The sequence below is a fragment of the Pseudopipra pipra genome, chromosome 1, assembly GCF_036250125.1.
Source record: "Pseudopipra pipra isolate bDixPip1 chromosome 1, bDixPip1.hap1, whole genome shotgun sequence".
Classification (NCBI taxonomy): domain Eukaryota; kingdom Metazoa; phylum Chordata; class Aves; order Passeriformes; family Pipridae; genus Pseudopipra; species Pseudopipra pipra.
Genome location: NC_087549.1, coordinates 90,232,050 through 90,251,127, shown reverse-complemented (window position 1 = coordinate 90,251,127; position 19,078 = coordinate 90,232,050). Strand labels below are relative to the sequence as shown.

The 19,078-nt window shown below is 41.7% G+C and overlaps 1 protein-coding gene across 1 annotated transcript in view; it reads left to right on the top strand.

Annotated features, from left to right (window-relative positions):
* GFOD1 (Gfo/Idh/MocA-like oxidoreductase domain containing 1) overlaps positions 1 to 8,967 on the top strand; it is a 73,678-nt gene extending 64,711 nt beyond the window's left edge. The window contains exon 2 of the mRNA XM_064664711.1: positions 1,245 to 8,967. Within this exon, the coding sequence (XP_064520781.1) occupies positions 1,245 to 2,164 (920 nt within the window). The 3' untranslated portion in view covers positions 2,165 to 8,967. The remainder of the gene's footprint in view (positions 1 to 1,244) is intronic.
* Positions 8,968 to 19,078: the final 10,111 nt, after the last annotated feature.

Below are 19,078 nucleotides of genomic sequence, written 5' to 3'. Positions count from 1 at the left end.
TGTCTGTATTTATATGACTTCATCCAAACAACTCCAAAACATGTACAATTTTATTCCCACAACGGCTCTTTAAAGCAAAAGGGATATTTTACCTATCTGAAGGGAAGAGGAATGAAAAGACAATGTGATTTAGCAAGTAGCCAGATTTATTTATCTGGACTCCATCAGGGAGAATCCAAATTCAGCTCCTTTAAGTGCCAGGCCCAGCTATAGCCAAAGGTCCTCAAGGCAGAAATCATATTTGGTGCTCTAAGGTGTTCCATAATTCGCCTAATGTTGCTCATTAAATGTAAAAAAATCTTTGTTTGCGATTAGAAAGGAAAATGGAGATTCCATCACTATATATGTGTATGGGTACAGAGTGAAACTATTTGAGGAGGAGAAATCAATAATAAATGCATTATTTAGCCTGCACTGCATTTAGTTGCACACCTTGATGACCAGATAAAAGAGGACTGTCATACAAGCTTCAGTAAACAATGTGTCCATATGGACAATTCCATGAGGGAACAGATTGTCACAGCTACATTTGACCTGTTTTAGAGCAATCGTGACTCTCCCTTGGCACAGTGGATGTGCTGCTGACATTTCAGCAGAGCTGCTTCAAAAAAACGGAGTGCCATTGTCAGAATAGCGTGGCATTTTATGAGTGAGAAGCAATTTCTGCTTTTTAAATCCAACAGCAAGCCCAGTACCTCTCCTTCTCTCCTCAGAGCCCCTTAAAACAGTCTGAGCGGGAGAGATGAAGGGACAAGACTGTTGAGAAGATGAAGTCAGACTTTTCAGTGTACCTACATTAAGTTACTGAATATGTCACTCATATGCTTCAGGGATTTGAATCTGAAGCTCAGATTCAGCTGACGGAAGCCCACACACAGGCAGGTTATCACAGAAGAGACGTCTGTGAGATGGTTGAGGGGGGGTGGTTGGTTTCATACCTGCTCCCAGAAGGTACCTTACTTTCTTATCTGTCCAGGCCCTCGCCTTTGAGCTATTTTTAGACATGAGTGCATTTTGAAAACAAAAAGGAATACATTTTCACTGTGGTGCTCAAGAAACACTTTAACATGCATTTTGGAAGCACGCCAGAATGGGTCTTTGTGCCTTTAACACCATATTGAAATGTTTTCTTCTTTCAAGGATCTTTCTCCTTGGCTTAGTCTTTAAGAATAGCCTCGAGGCTTTCAGTTTACTCAGTCAGTATATTTTTGTTCATGATTTTTTTTTTCCCAACTGTTTTTCAGGCATTGGAAAAAATGTCATCTGTGACCGAACGGCGACTCCCCTGGATGCCTTTAGGATGATGACTGCGGCTCATTACTACCCAAAGCTCATGAGCATCATGGGGAACGTTTTACGCTTCCTGCCTGCTTTTGTGAAGATGAAACAGCTGATCCAGGAGGGTTACGTAGGGGAGCTGCTGGTGTGCGAGGTGCAGGTTCACAGTGGAAGCCTGCTAGGCAAGAAGTACAACTGGAGCTGTGATGACCTGATGGGAGGTGGGGGCTTGCACTCGGTTGGCACCTACATCATCGACCTCCTGACCTTCCTCACCAGCCAGAAGGCCGTGAAAGTGCACGGGTTGCTCAAGACCTTCGTGAAGCAGACGGACCACATCAAGGGGATACGGCAGATCACCAGCGATGACTTCTGTACCTTTCAGATGGTCCTGGAAGGAGGCGTGTGCTGCACGGTGACGCTCAACTTCAACATCCCGGGGGAGTTCAAACAAGACATTATTGTGGTGGGTTCGGCAGGACGGCTGATTGTAATAGGCACTGACCTCTATGGACAGAGCAACAGCTCTCCTCAGCGGGAGCTCCTGCTAAAGGACTCCACGCCAGTCAGCAACTCCTTACTTCCAGAGAAAGCCTTCAGCGACATCCCATCGCCCTACCTCCGGGGCACCATTAAGATGGTCCAAGCTGTCCGGCAAGCATTTGAGGACCAGGACGACAGGAGGACCTGGGACGGGAGGCCCCTTACGATGGCTGCCACTTTTGATGACTGCCTGTATGCCCTGTGTGTGGTGGACACCATTAAAAAGTCAAACCAGTTGGGGGAGTGGCAGAACATTTCAATCATGACTGAGGAGCCAGAACTGAGCCCAGCATACTTAATCAGCGAAGCCATGCGGAAGAGCAGGATGTCTCTGTACTGCTAGCTCCTCTTGGCTCCTAGGAAAGAATAGGAACCAGACAACTCTCGAAGGAGATGGTAATTCAGCCCCTGTGAAGGGCTTGGATGTCTTAGAAACAGCTGAAGAGAAGGAAATACAGTGTCTGGATCAATTAAGTCTGTTGGCAGCTAAATGCCAAAGCGATATGGTCCTTCAAAATGCCCAAAACAGATAGGAGACGTAAGAGCTGATATAACTTAGCTGTTTTAATAACAGTATTAGCTGGGTGATTGGAAAGATATATCACGGACTCATCTCCTGCTTGCAGGTGCTTTAGATTATCCAATTGTGTTTACTGTGAAAGGTTGGGAAGATCCTTTTAGATTTTCCTTACCTACCAGAGGGCTGTGAAGGTACTGTCATGTCGTTAAATTTTCTGTAGTGTCTGACATGAATGGTTCCTACCATGACAGCTGACACCACCATGCTGTAGTACTACACCTCTAACCAACACACAGAATAACAGGACTTGGTGTGAAAGTGTTGCGTGACAGGGAAAATCTTGGCAGCTCGCTTTTCATACAACCTGTTAGGAGCTTCTCTCTGTTGGTTTAGCTAGTTGGTTTTTGTTTGGTTTGATTTTTTTTAAAGCACAATTAAGTAGGAAAATGTGTGGCTTTTAAAACAAAGCAGTCCTCAACCACAGTGCATATGCCCCAGTATTTGGGGAGGGAGGGAGGGTCTTCTATGAGCTCCCTGTAAGCTTCAGTATTACGTATTTGCTGATTGAATGGGTTGTGGAAAACCTTTAACAGATGACAAGTGGCATGACACAGTAGTGATAGTGCGTTTTATTACACAGCCAAACTCAGGCTAGTCTTACAAAGGTTTCCTGTGTCTGGGACTGACTTTTGAGTGAATTCATCATGATTTTGGTTCTAGGTGGAAAACAATAGAAACACAACCCGAAACCATACAATGTTTAGATGAGCTGTGTTCTTTTAAACCTTTGTGAACTCACACTTGAGAGATGCACACCAAGTAATTTCACATCCCTCAACCCAGAAGTTCTCACCTCCATCAAGTGGTGATTGTGACTGAAAAACAACAGGGTTGAGAAAATTTCCCGTCCATTTCCAAGGAAAAAAATTGACATAGGACTCCCACTCTCCTCATCTCCTTAAAGTGGCCAACTACTGGTACTGTAGTAATCATTCCCTGTCATCAGTGCAGGGGTGAACAAACTCTTTTGGTATGTTTGTCCTGTTCTTCTTTTTAATATTTTAGTTGCAGTCTTGAAATAATATATTCTTTTGAGAATACCTTCTTGAATGAATATAGTGAGAGGCACATAAATTATCCCACTAAACAGGGATACTGTTTTTCTGCATAAAGCTGCTCCACTGCTGATGTGTTTACAGTGCTAGGTCTTCAGACAGTAAAAAAGTAGAACACAAGCATATAGCACTAAATTATATTAAACTTGAGAAAAACCTTTTCAGGGTTTGTTTTGTTAACTTTGATGAGGGGAAAGAAGAAAGCATTTGGATGAACAGTAAATGAAAAGAGAAAATATGACCCCTCTTTCTCAAGGCCATCCCATTAGTGTGGCCCTTATAGGTTAGAAGGAGAACTGTCAGAGTAATTTAGATTTTTTAAAACCACTTACAGTTTTGCTGGTTTTATGAGCACTAAGGACTTCTCTAGGGTTTTTCCTACAAATGACTCTGATTGCTCTATGCTCTTGCCTGTCCTATGCCCAGTTTTAGAGTTTCGTGGTTTTGAAAAGGAGGACATCAATAGTGTGGTTTATCTCATCTGACTTTAACCAGCAGAAAGTCATGTGTCTTGCCCTGATCAGCAAGGACACAGTGGTCAATACAGAGAGAGGTCTCCAAAGGCTGACTCAGTTCATCCTAAGATTAATGTAGAAGGAAGCGTCCATTGGAAATGCCCGTCTCCTCCTCCTTTGCATAGAATTTTGGCTTCTAAATTTTTAGGTGACTCCCAGTGTGAAATTATTCATGTGTGATTAATTTTTCAAGAGCGTATGTGTGACCTTTCATTAAATAGTCCCCAAAGTGTAACAGTGTGACTGATGAAGGAATAATGTAATACTGCAAAACCACACCCTAAGGGACAATTGTTTCTATCCATGTTGTTCTGCTGGTTTCAGCAACTCTTTCCGGGCCTGACTGTTTCTGCTAAGACCCTCAGGCAAGCTTTCATTTTTCCTTCTTGAAAGCAGTTCTTGACAAGTTTGGTTGTTTTTCGTAAAAATGGATTTCTTCGAGAATTCCTGAGGTACTATCTGTGCCAAGAGGAATTTCCTATTGTAATTGTCATGGTATACCATGCTATCCAGTTCCTTGCCTCAAAAGTACAAAGAGTAACAAGAAGAGAGAATTTGACCAAGAAATCACCTATATCTTTCCTGAAAAATGGAATTAGACCCAAGGGGATCACAAGAGTTTTCGTAAAGTAAAGCTAAAGCCATTTACTGAACATAGTGGTCTAGTTCAAGTCATGAATGCAAGTCTGGTGGATAATTAACCATGTACAGTTAAACATCATTCAAAAGTGGAACGAAACATGGACCAAAACATTTGTGGATCTTGCTTCTCAGTGGTTTAGCCACTGTTCTGGAATTGCTGTTCATGTCTTTGCACTTCATTTTGGTTTACAAATGTTGACCATTTTTCCTATCTATGTTTTCTTCTTTTCTCTGTCTTTCTGAGTTTTGTGATGCCAGTTGGAAGCAGCGCCTGCAATGAACAGTCCTCAGGTGAGGCACAGTGTATAGGGATATAACTACTGAGCTCAAACTTTCTGTCCCAGATCCAAAGGTTTAGTTGACAGGCATCATCCACCTCTGTGCAAGACTTAGTGATGCAGCTAGTGCTGCTTAGCAGAAAGAAAATCTAATGCTTTGGGTACACAGCCATCTGATGCTGGTTTTAGTGCTGGCTTGCAAGTGGGTTGAACCCTGTACAGCTCATTGTGTGACTGCAGTGCTCGCCCCAGAGAGACAACCAGAATGAGCAGGGGCAGGGTGGGACCTCTTCTGATGGCAACAGGGATCTTACGCTAGATTTAGGTGAAGTTGTTACCTAACTGAAATGGCGGCAGTAGCTGCATATATTCAGGATTTTACAGCAGTTATTCCATTCTCTAGGAAGTGAAGGGGCTGTAGTGTCAAGTATAAACATACTAAACTTCCACCTGGCTTAGAGGAGGAAAGAATTGGTTTATTTATTGAATGTGTATTGTTATTCTGATAAATCATTCTTCTAAAGTCTGGGATCTTTCTTGGCAGCATCCAGCCCTCTGTTCTTTTGGTACAGTTGAAAGCACACTGAATTTGCCCTAAGTAGCCTCTGGAGTTTGTACTGGATTTAAGAATTTGGGCAGGAGATACAGAGATGTATTGGATTGAACTCAAAAGCGGTACCACCTCAGAAAACATGTATTTGGAATTGCACTTCTAAAGCTGTTCTTTAATGCTGTGCCACAAGTTTTGAGATGAATGCTGCTAAATTGGTGCAGGCTGAAGAGCCAAACTGTGGCTACTGCTGGAATTCACAGTAGCCCCCAAACGAACTTTTTTATACACTAGGTGTGTTCACTCCTCTTTACCAGGGCTGCTATTGGAGAGGCTCTTTCCTTTGCCTTTAACCTGTGCACATAGGATCCCGAACATTATGGTCTATTGCCAAAGACAAAAAGAGTCAAAGGGTGAGCCCAGGTGAAATGCTTTGTGGCTCTGCAGGGCTCTGTTCCAGTGCTGTGACAGTCAGTTGAGAGATGGTGTCTTATTTCCCATGGGAATTACATTGGTGTTCACATCAGGGGTAGAGCAACCCTACTCTGTGTGACAGCAGGGCACAACTTAAATGTGCCCAAACAACCTTAAATGTGCCCAAAGGGAGAGTGGTGACTGCAGCAGGGAGCAACAGGAAGGTGTGTCTGCAGGCTGGTACCTCATGCCAACAGGGAGAATATACTGGTCACATGGAGGGTGAGGGCTGTACCTCCTGAGGGTGACAGCAGCAGCCTTGCTCTACCTCTGTGTTTGGGAGCTCAAGAAGGGACCCTGCCCTTGGGGAAGCAGCATCCGTCTTATACTCCTCCTAGATACATGCACATCATCAGTGCTGATCTCAGTGAAGCCCTACATGGAAGCATAAGAACTCTTCAGGAGCTTGGGATTTCCTATACCTAGTATCGTGCATGTGTTAAATTAGTAGTACTTTAGCTGTGTAGTTAGAAAATACCAAGTAGAGATGATACTTACCCATGCCAGCCAGTGTGGCAGAGAATCGGGGCATGCGTAGATGAGTTTAGGCTTAGGATGGGCTGCTGTGGAGTTCACCCTTTGCTTTGGCTGAAAGCATGAGAAATTCCTGCCCAGCCAGCATCGGGCAATCAGAGGCACTACCCACTTTGTACTTAGTGTTCCCTCTTTTGCAATAGTTTTCAAAAAAAGTGACTGTACAAGTGAACAGCTGTCCTGGAAGTTCAGCCATTCAAAAAAGGAGGCTTTTCTGCTGTGTGCGGTCACAGCACAAGGACAATTCAATTTCTCTGTTGCCTTGTTTGTTTCCGTATCCATACAAATGTGGAAAAGACCCAGACAATTTAAAATGACTCATGGAGCTACCAAGAAAAAAAGAAAAGGCTTATTTGATTTAATGGGTAAAGGTAAACATAGTGACTTGATTTTGCCTTTGCAGAGATTTAGAAATTAGTGATGACAGAATTTCTTGTTGCTGGGAATTTTTATATTTGACTTTTATCTAAGGCCTTCAATGTAAAATATCACACATTATGAAGTTCTGTATTTACAAGGGTTTAAAAGTACGCAGCAGAGTTTTGGCTTTGTGCAGATACTGAGCACTGGTGTGGTGTTCCAGTGGCCCAGTGATGTACTGTTAAGTATGTATGAAACTTAACACTGGACTTTTGACCTCTGCAGTGCTCTTTGGGTATCTAGAGCTACTTGTGAAATGGCAGGATTATTCAGGACAGCAGTTTCTTTTTGTTGTTGTTGAAGTTGTTACTTGTGGGGAGCAAAGTTTGTAAATTTTAGAGATGAAGTATGACTGAATAATATTTGGCAGTCTTATCTGCTTTAAAATTTCCTCTCTCTTGAGCTACTGGGTGAAGTCTGTCCAATAAAAATAATTTCCCTTAACTGCCCACTTCCATTTGCTCATGAAAAGAAGAAATTTTAAGTAAATGGGACTACACATAATGCTGCATTCATGAACTGATGTCAAAACCTCATGACTTAATGAGTGTATGAAGCCAGAGACCAGACAAGTAATGACTTTCTCGAAGCTGCCAGATTGAGGCCTTGGGGTTGGGAAATGAAGGGTATCAACATAGGTCAAACTGAAATAGCTTTTATTCAGCATTTTGAGTTAAATGAATAAACAGAATGCCTATGGTCAATCCAAAATTGAAGGCAACACAAAACATGTTTGTATAAGGTTATTTAAATTTTTTGGGGGGGATTAAGTTCTATTTTTAAAGAATGATGTTTTGAAATTAAAGGTTTTAAAAATCTGTCTTTTATTATGTTTTGGCATGTGTGAAATTAACTGTTTGGGGTTGAGTTTGGGGTTTGGCTTTGGGGTTTTTCGTTGGTGGGTTTTTTTTTTTTGATTGATTTTTGTTGGGCTTTTATTTAAGTTCATACCTTAAAAAATTCCATCTGTTTGGTTTAAGAACATTCAGTGAATTCAGCTGCCCTTGGCAGGTTCAGCTCTGAACCTGTAGCTTCACAGTGTCTTACAGTGACCCCATTTCTAACATCTGAATTTGGCCATCTGGGTTTCATTTGTGTCTTCTTGTGGCAGTGGGAAAACTGGTTCATTACATGGAGCTGGCTACAGATAATCAAGATACTTTTTGCAGCAGTGACAGCCATTGTCTTTAAAAGCACTTAACTCTATTGACTTGTTTACCATGGTTATTTATGACTTTCCAGCTATGTGCTGTCCATTATTTCCTTTCCTTTTTATACTAGCCTTCAGACTCACTTCTCTCCCCTCTATTTCTCATTCCATTGCAAACCTGGAGGCGAGTCTCCCTTGTTTCCCACTGAGCTCATGCTCAGTCTGTGTTACACGTGGCGTACAGGGTGGCTAACCTACAACTTGAAGTAGCTTTTAACACAGGTCCAGTACAGGATGTGTGAACACCACAACTGAATGCCTAGCCAGGGCAGGAATCCAAACTCCCTGCTACGCTGTCCTTCACAAGCAACACGCACTGTTCCTCTCCCACTGGTTTGCTTTTATTTGATTTTGAAGATGAGAGTATGTTCAGTTTGTTGCTGTGTCGATATTAAGTATATATTTATTGTTTTTTTCAGACATACATACATATATATAAATGCTATATATATATAATGTCAACGCATGGACATATGTACAGTAGATATTTTAAAGAGCTATTTATCAAGAAAAGTAAGTGTTATAAGTAAACAGAGTTTATATTTTATATATTATGTAGATAGCAAAAAAAAAAAAAGTGGTTAAATTATAGTAGGACTTTTGGGGATGGGGTTGGAGAAATGGGCAAGGACTGGTTCTAGCATTTTAAATAGCCAAACTACTTTGTACGGAAGCTGCCTGCTGTGCCTCTCGGCTGCAATATCTGTTTGTTTCTTCTTCTGGAAGATGATGTGCATTGTTACTTTTACATTGCTTGGGGAATGTAGTTAGTTTATTCTCAGCCAACTGGTATGTGCTGCTTAAAACATGGTTTCCTGCTGTTCTGCGTATTTGCATTGATGGAATAAAAGGATCTTAACTGGCAAATAAAGACGTAAAAGGATGTGATCTCAGCTGTCTGTGGTTTTTCCCCACACTTCTGTTTTGAGGGGGTGTAATAACCATCACCTTTGCCTGGTTTCTAGCCTGCCTGTTAAGTTCAGCATATCAGAGTGAAATACATGGGCTTTTGTGCTTGGGGATTGTGATGGAGGGAGAGGAAGAAGAAGGTTTAACACTATGCCATTGAAGGTATTATGTTATAGCAAGGACCAAACTAACACCTATTGGAGGGATGTGTCCTGAGGAATCAGCTGGTTTTGTTGTCAAAGGATGCGAGTGTGTCCAGTGGCATAACAAAACGGGGGCATTGGACATCCCCACTGAGCACAGCCTGGAGATCCTTTCTCCTGAATTTTCTCTTTCTCCTGGATCCTTTCTCTCCTCCTTTCTCCAGCACAGCCTGGAGATCCAAATCCTACCTCCCCACTGGTGTCCTGGAATGTTTTTGCCTTCCCTGTCCTGAGCTCCCTCCAGTGACTTCCCCAGGCCTACCCGATCCTTGCTCCCATCTGCCAGGAGCTGTCAAGTCTTTCTGCTTACCCACTGTTCTCTTCTCCCCTGTGTGTCAGAGTATCAAAAGTCTAGTAAGGATCTTGTTAGTCCAGCCCCTCTGATGCTTAAGAAAACCTCACTCAGGTTTGAAGCAGAAGATAATATGAAGCAATTGTAAATTCTAGGCTCTGAGGAAAGCTTGATTGCCTCTGTGATTGATGTATAAAAAGGCTAGAGTATTTTCTATGTTGCTTTTCCTATTTTACGGCAGAGCACACATAAGGATGTTGGATTCTACTCCTGTCAGTGCTCACTCATTTTCCAGGCACTACGAAAGTACACAAATCTGAGGCACAAATCCATGTGATGGGATGGGAAATCATTGTCACTTACAATGCACACTCCCCTCAAATCATACAATCCTGTGAATACTTTTCCTATATATAAAAATTCACAGAGTGGGTATAGCATTTACTTCATCACAGAAATGTAACGTGTTAGCAACTTCTATTACTTCCATCGCAGCTATCATACTTTAAAGATGTACTGATGTTTATATACACATAAAATTTTTTTAATCGGTTTTAATACACATGATTTTCTTAGGCTCAAGAGGAGAAAAGTACAAGACAAGGAAGCTTCAGTCTGCAGGTCTCCAGCAATTATTGTTTAATGTTTGTCTTGTCCTGGTGAGTAAATGTAGTATACCCTTGCTCAGATTTCTGGATCACTGTCTCCAGCTAATCAATTAGGCACTGAATTAAAATAGGGCCAAATTTCATGGTATATCCTTTCCCATCAATTTCATCATAAAACAAGGCCTACTTCCCTTCAGAGGCTAAAACATAGAAATCTTTGGAAAACAGCACCTAGGGGAACTGTGAGACAGTGTTGGAGATGCAGTGGGATTATTAGTACAGCATTTCAGTGCACAATATGTAACTGTATAGGTAAGTGCAAATGCAAGAGTGAGTATAAACATTCCATGCTAATGAGGCTACACAAATGCTAAGGTAAACATTTCCAAACCTGTGTCAGCAGAGTGAGACACTTAGGTGTAGATTTATGAACCCATGTAAGAGTTCTGCTTTTAAAACAAACTGCAGAAATGTAAGTAAAGGGGAAAACTTCCTGCCATTTTCCCTAGTTTTTGAAGAACCAAGGCTTCTACAGTTTACCCCGGCTTGTCCTGCTGTTTTCTGGAGTCTTTATTGATTAGCAGCTATGTAGTAAAAACAATGGGTGGCTTGTAGCCATAAATATTAATCAAGAAGAATGTTAAATGCATTGCATTGTTCTCTTCAGGATTGAAGAGTTTGCTGGGGCAGGGGTTATTAAAACATGCTGCTGTGCCAAAGAGAAGATGCACTTAATGCCTTTGCTACTTACTCCTGTTGGGTGGTGGAAAGCCTCGGAGCACTTTTGTGATGCCAGTGGAAAGCTCATGTTTCAGATTTGACATATGTGAAGCCCAAAACAATAGGACAATTTGCCACATGTAATGCACCAGCACAGCTCAAATGGGGGTGAGACAGCATAGCTCTTCCTAGAGCAGCCTTTCCTGGGGCTGGAGGCTGGGGGGAATGGCTGGTGCAGCCCTGCTCACCCAGGTGCCTCTTGCTCAGTCTGCTCAGGCCCATGTGCCTGTGCTGGTCACTTCTGCAGTCATCATGTTCAGCATAGAAAGAAGAAATTTCCATCGGGTGTCCCCAGCCGGCAACACTTGGAGTCACCAGACCTGTCACCGGTCTCACAGCAGTATCCTAGTACAAGCTAACACTTGTGTCCTGCATATATTGCCTTTTCTAATCTGCTTTGCACTTGGGAGTGCTCCAGCTAGTGACTTTAGCACCGTGAACCTTGGCGTGCACCATCTCTTTACTTTAAAATGAATAATTGCAGATCCAGAAGCAGTTCCTGAGGGATGAGGCAGGGCTGCTGACAAGCAGTGCTGACACTTCTTACTCTTGTTCTCAACTGCTTGTTCCTGCCTTCCCCGAGTATGGGCACATGGGGAGCATGTGTGCAGCCACCTGGTTAATGTGATCATGGATTTAGCTGAAAACTAAACATGTGAGGGTTTTACTAGATTACTTTTCAGGCAGAGCAATTCCCCGATTTGAGTCATTGTCGACAGCAATTGATGCGAGATCACTCTAATAGCAGAATGTAAATAGAAACCAGGTCTGCTGACTGCCAGAAATGCACCTTTGTCATCAGATCAAAGTAAAGTAACTACAGACTAATAAACAGGACCAAAAGAAAAATGAATGAGCGGAGGAAAACAATTTCTGTCCTTACAAAAGGATATACATGTAAGCAAATGTTTCTTAAGGAACTGGAGGCCTCCTCCTCCAGACATGGAAGTGGTGTATATACAGATTCTAGATAACCCTTTCAGAGTGTGCTCCAATCTGTTTTAATAACTCTGCCTTTTGCAGTTAATCACATCTTACAGACTAAAGGCTTTTGCAGTGATTATCATATTCCATTCAGGCAATGAGAACAGGCATTGTCACTTGTGCAAGTAAGTTTTACATGGTGTTTCAGCCAAACCTGGAAAAGCTGAGACCCACTTTTCAGACTTTGAGAAGGCAGAGACTGTTGGAAATGGAAATGGTGCTTGACAGACTTCTTTATTTTCCCAGTGCTAAATTGCTAGATTTTATATTTTAACATTCCTTTTCAGTGGTGCTAGTTATGATACCTTATGGAAGTTTCTGTTATGAAAGAAGCCTTACAGCTGGGGAGCTGTGACAAGCTCTTCATCTCAAGAAGGAAGGTAATCACAAAGACAGTGAAAGTCAGAACTGGCATAAAAAGCAGATTAAGAAGAAACAAGAATGTTCCTGGGCTTGGAAGATTGACTTTCTGTCCTGTTAAATTGTTAGAAACATCCCAAGCATGGTTTCTGGCTTAGATCAACTTGTATTTTTCTAGATCCTTTCTGTGGCACCATTAGGAAGTTAGCACGCAGCAGACATGATTCCCACTAAGCAAATTGCTTGAAACCACCCTCTTTTGGGTGATTATGAAATCAATAATAGGGCCACTGGCATTCTGTGCCAATAGACCCTATGGCCAGATGGTGGGCCTGGGTGCTTGATCTGCTGTTGTGGATACAGTTCAGTGTTGGGGACTGATCGGTAGAATGGAAGGATCATAGAATGGAATCATAGAATCATCTGGGTTGCAAAAGACCTCTGAGATCATCAAGTCCAACCCTTGATCCACTACCGCCGTGGTTACTAGACCACGGCACTAAGTGCCACATCCAGTCTCTTCTTAAAAACCTCCAGAGATGGAGAATCCACCACTTCCCTGGGCAGCCCATTCCAATGCCTCATTACCCTCTCTGTAAAGAATTTCTTCCTAATATCCAACCTAAGCCTCACCTGGCAGAGCTTGAGACCATGCCCTCTTGTCTTACTGATAGTTGCCTGAGAGAAGAGACCAACCCCCACCTGGCTATGACCTCCTTTCAGGTAGTTGTAGAGAGTGATGAGGTCTCTCCTGAGCTTCCTCTTCTCCAGGCTGAACAACCCCAGCTCCCTCAGCCTCTCCTCATAGGACTTGTGCTCAAGTCCCTTCACCAGCCTTGTTGCTCTTCTCTGGACCTGCTCCAGCACCTCAATGTCCTTCCTGAACTGAGGGACCCAGAACTGGACACAGTACTCAAGGTGTGGCCTCACCAGTGCTGAGTACAGGGGAAGAATCACTTCCCTGGACCTGTTGGCCACACTGTTCCTGATGCAGGCCAGGATGCCATTGGCCTTCTTGGCCACCTGGGCACACTGCTGGCTCATGTTCAGCTTCCTGTCAATCCAAACTCCCAGGTCCCTTTCTGCCTGGCTGCTCTCCAGCCACTCTGTCCCCAGCCTGTAGCGCCACATGGGGTAAAGGTTGGTATTACAAAACTTGTGCATTAAGAAATGAGTCTGTGTCACAGTGTGAGGAAATGCAGGTATAAACTGTGCCAAGTTCTTTCAGCACAACATTTTTTCTTCAAGTGGACTATTTTTCCACTCACTTTTCTATGCCTTTTGTGTGCAGTTCCATGACAGCAGAAATAACTTTCTGGGAGATGTTCTGCCCTTTTGGCTACAGACCTTGCTAGCTGGGAATAATTCCTGTTTAGGCCTACTGCAGGACCAGGGCCTCTGAGGAGAAGAGGGGACCAAGTCACTTCCTGAATTGACAAAATGCCCAGCTATCCATCCACATTTGGCAAACTTTGTCTGTACTGCTTCACATCAATGAAGTGTCTTATGAAGATTAACAAATCCACTCCAAATGAGCTGTTGTGATTATTCCCATTTTGCAGCTGGCAAGGTGGAGGAAGAGGTGAAGTCAGTGAGATGACTCTCTAATGAATTTTTCCGTTCTCTGAGTTTCTTACTTGGATTATTAGGTTTGCCCTCTCCCAGTGTCTGAACCCATCACTCAAAATGTCACTCTCAGAGGGCCTTCCAAATGTCTAAGATGACAGAAATGTCTTATTCCAGACCAGGTACCAGCTTAGGTCTTTATGGAATTTCAGCTTACTTGGAAATACTCTTAAAAACATTTTTTCATATAAATATATATTTACTTACTTGTAGCTTCTAACCTATTTTAAGGAAGTTTTTGGTAGGATTTTCCTCCTTTTAGGGACTAAGTAGTCAGAACTATTTAGCTTTATAAAAAGGATTTTTATATTCTTCACTGTGAGAGTGATGAGGCACTGGAACAGGTTGTCCAGAGAAGTTGTGGATGTCCTGTCCCTGGCAGTATTCAAGGCCAGGTTGGATGGGGCATCGAGGAACCTGGTCTAGTGGAAGGTGTCCGTGCCCATGGCAGGGGGTTGGAACTAGATGATTGGTCCCTTCCAACCCAAATTGTTCTATGTATTTATGATTTTAAAACCGTAGTGCTGGAATATTTGAAATTACAATTGTTATTTCTAATGGAATCTCTTTGGCTTTACAGAGAAGGTACATACCATTACCTTCACGTTGTCTTTTGAAAATTTAGAGATGAATGGTAAGCCATGCTGCCCAAGGCTGTGCAGAGCAAGTCCATGTCAGCCAGATACTACATCCCGCTGCTTTAATTTCTAGTTCCCTTTAAATAGTTCTTAAACCTAATACAATTCTCATTCACTATAATTAATACAATTAGTCATATATAATTAATGCCTAATATGCTGTTGTGGTTTGTGAATACCAAATAAGCTGGAGTTGGCTGCACAGGCTGTGTTCAAATCCATCTGTTTAGAACAGTGCCTCTGCAGCACCAAAGCCATATCTACTAACTTTATATCTACGTGAATACATTTTGCACAATTCCATCTGTGGGGGGAAAGGTGAGAGACACTGTGTTCTGCATGCATTGATTTTAAAACCAAGCTGATAAAATTAGCACCAGATCCATTCAGAAATTGATGGGGTAAACTGTTCTGTGGTTTTTACAGCTTTGCATTATTCTGTACAACAACCTGAAAGGAGGACACTGACAGTATCTGTAACAATTGCAGGAATGCAGACCTAGGAGGCTGACAAAAAAAATCAGCATCAGGAGAGAGGTGGGGACTTCTTTGTCCTGTCACAAAATAAACGTCAGTTCATCACTCCGGCTTAACAGCATGTCTTCACATATTAAAACAAGCCTCTAAACCATGACTGATACAATTTAGAGTCATTAATTAGTTGCTGCTCGATCCTTTAAATGAATGCACTAGCGAAGCCCTCTGAGCTTCACCGAGATCAAAAGCCTGCTTGTGCACAAGGCTCCCCTCCCCCTTGGTAGACAGTCTTTCTAAAAGAAAGTGATTAAGTGACAAATTATTCTTTGGAGGTACAAGTGCTGTGTCTGCTGGGTTGCTGTGGTTGGATTCGATCCTTTCACACTTACATTAGTGGTCCCAGTGAAGCCACTGGGTTAGGCTCTTGCTTTTGAGCCTAGGCAGCAGGTTGGAGATACAGACTTGTCTCTGTGGCCAAAAGTGCCAGCAGCAAGTTGAGTGCCATTCTCAGCTCAGGTCCTGGCTGAGGAGAGTAGAAATGGGGTGCAAAGCTTGATCTGCCTCTGCAATCACAGAATCATAGGATACTTTGGGTTGGAAGGGACCTGTACAACTCATCTAGACCAAGTCCTCTGCAACGATCAAGGACAGCTCCAGCTAGATCAGGTTACACTCAGAGCCCTGTCCAACCTGACCATGAATGTTTTCAGGGATGGGGCATCCACCACCTCTGTAATCAGGGATACTTGGTTGAGTGAGGAACACAGAATCTAACTACCATATCCAGCTTGTGACCTTGAATTGGCATTTAGGCATCTTTATAGCTCTGATACAAGGAAAAATATTGCACAGACTGATTCCTACTTGCTTTCTCACTTTGTGACAGATAGCTGCATATTTTTGCCTTGCCTCTAACCATGCACAGTGATCATAATAACTATACCTCATCCATATACCAGAACCCTTGATAAGGCTTCTCAAGGTGTATTATCTAATTTTCCCATAGTCCCTAAACTGAACAATCTTTGTCTCATTGTCATCTCACTGCCATTTCTCAAAGAGTAACATACCTGTGATAATATTATTTGGGACTATTTATTATTTATTGTGTACTGCCCCAAAAATGCCATGCTCAGTGACAGTACAGAGCATGTGTTTGATGCTATTTAAAAACTTGCAACCCTTTTTCAGACAAAAACATTGATCTTAACACAGCTACTAATCAAGGTGGTAGAAGAATAATTAGGGCAGGCACAGCTGGTCTGAGGTTACGCAACAAATCAAAGTTATGACTAGAATCCAGAATATATCCTAAAAAAATCACTAACATAATCTCAAAAACTCCCCTATTTCTGTTATGTATGGAGCAAGCAACTGCAATTGGTTATTTTCTTCATAATTGTCTTGCATTTTCTGTATACCTTTGCAGACAAAAGCATGTCATCTCTGAAGTACTCTCATTCTCTAGCAGGATAAGAAAACAGAGAGGTAGGACATATTTGAACTCAGATTTCCAAGTTCAGCTGCTCCTTATGCTATTTTCAGCCCCAGAAGCCTTTTCCTTGTCATTTGGAGATGGGTATTCATGATTACAAAGACAGTGTTTGCTCTGTTTGGAGACAGACCTGTCTGTTGTCCTACCATGCTAAAATGAAAGGCTGAATTCCCCTCTACTGCCAAACAGCTTTATAACTTTTTTACCCCAGAGTGTTATATTTTTGCCGTCTGACTTCAACAAGGAATTAAACTGTGAACGTTAATAGTGACAACATTTGCATTCTTCTCTCAGGTAGAATGTAAACAGCAGAGCAATGCTGTTTTGGCCAGGAAATGGGGCCAAGCTCTTCTAGGTCTGCTGATTTTCATAATGAAAAGGTTATATGAATGTATAAGTAAATTGTCCTTTCCATTAACACAGCCCTACTCTGCATCTGGAACTATTCATGCTTGTCAAGAAGGAGGAGATGATATCTTAGAAAAGCTGAAATGTCCAAACTTGTAACTTCTTCCCTAAACATCAATTATTTCCTATTACAACAGGAACGCGGGATGGTGCATTACCAAGCTGAAAGTACACTCTGCTTCTGAATCACTGTGAAGATATTATCAGACAAGTGTCTTTTTTTTTTTTTAAAGTACATCTTCTGTTAGTTTAAAGCAAATGAAACCCACATGAAAACTTCACTTACTTTTTGAATGTTACATCATATGTTATAATGTCATGTAAATATGGACCTCCATGCTGCATAAAATTGGCATTCCATTGCTTTCTATTTTCCACTTCTTTTGATAAATTCACATAATAACGTGTGCTTCTGATAACCTTCTGTAATTCCACTGATAAATCAGTCATATAGGAGAGACAAAACTGACTTTTCAAGAGCAGCACATGGCTCCCATAAAATTATTCCAGCTTTAGTAGGACGTCATGGAGAACCAGGGACACAGTGCAGTTTGTATTTTGTAAAAAAAGACATCAGCACTGACTGCTTGGCTTCCTTCTCATGTGACTTTGTATGTCAGTGAGTAATTCAGTAGTGCAATATAAAGATATCACTACAAAATGCAAACACAGTAGTACTCAAAGTCATGGATAAAAACCAGAGATGCAGTATGCTAGCAGGGTACTAATAAGTTTGGCTCTGCTATCTCAGATAATCTCAAGCCAATTCCAAACCTGTTTCCCTTTTATCTTTTATGTGTGCTACCTTTTCTGATGTTATTGCAGTTAAAAAAAAAATAAAAATCACTCTTTAGATTATCATTGGACAAATACCTAGGAAAGTACTATTGATTAATGATGTATTAATCAATTTTATTATAAACACAGACCTCCACTTGGCTGATTTACACTAACAGCTATTAATGATTAATTTCTGCTTTCATTTACAGTGGCAAGAAAGAGATCCTGTCAATAGGAATGAAGATACTTTATGTCCCTAGACAAAGGAAAATAAGGTCTTTATTTGGTTTATGAAAATATAAAATGTTTTAAATTAAATATTTAAGTAATGAGTCACTTGTGTGCTTTACAACAATGATTTACAGCATACAGAGTCATGTAGCTAGTCCAGTTGGATGTAGAAGGGCAGGTAAAAGATAAAAAGGCTGTTAAAGTAAGAAAGTCCAACTCTGTGCATTGCTGTCTTTCTGAAAAATAGGTTAGTCATCTTTTTTTCACTGTGACTGTGTCACCACATAATAATCATTGTAGTCATTAACAGTTCATGCCTTTAATTTCACTTGTGTTTTGAAAAATCTCATATTAAACTAATTCATTTCCCCTTGACCTAAATATTTATTTCAACAATATATATACAACTGATCCCACTATAACCTATTACGTTACAAACTGTTTACAGGCACCATTAAGAAAATCTCTGTGTATAAGTAATACCATTAAGAAGCTTTCTATATATTGGATTTAGAAACTTTACTGTGTGGGGCGCATTAGTTTTATTGTTTTATTGTTTTTCATGACAGGTATATATTACTATAGCAATGTAATACATTTTGATCAGGCCAGAAATGAACGACTGAAAACTGTAGAGATTTAATTTCAGTAGCTGTTTCCTAAACCTTGTGATACTGGTTAGCTCCCAACACCACCAAACAGATCTCATCCAGAGACAAGTGCCATCTATCGATAAAAGATGTATTGAGTTGAAGAAGCTAGAACAGACCAAAAATGGAACCAGCCTGCCACCTGCTGCTGTGTGGAATTACTTCAACAAACATATTTTCTAGGCCTTGTACTGACCAAGAAACGCTCATGTGTGAGCTGGGTCCGACAAAAGCCTGCCTATTCTGCAACAGTGAGCTTTCCCCTGGGCAGTTCCAAAAGTGTTGGTTAACGTTAAAATAACAGGATGCTCCGTGCATTTGAAAATAGGCCACGTAATCTAAGCAGCTGTCTTATCTTCTTTCCTGCTGTACTTGGCACTGGTGGGGCTTCACCTCTAATGCTGTGTCCAGTTCTGGGCCCCTCAATTCAGAAAGGACATTGAGGTGCTGGAGCAGGTCCAGAGAAGGGCGATGAAGCTGGTGAAGGGTCTGGAGGGTAAGTCCTATGAGGGTCTGGAGGGTAAGTCCTATGAGGGGTGGCTGAGGGAGCTGGAGTTG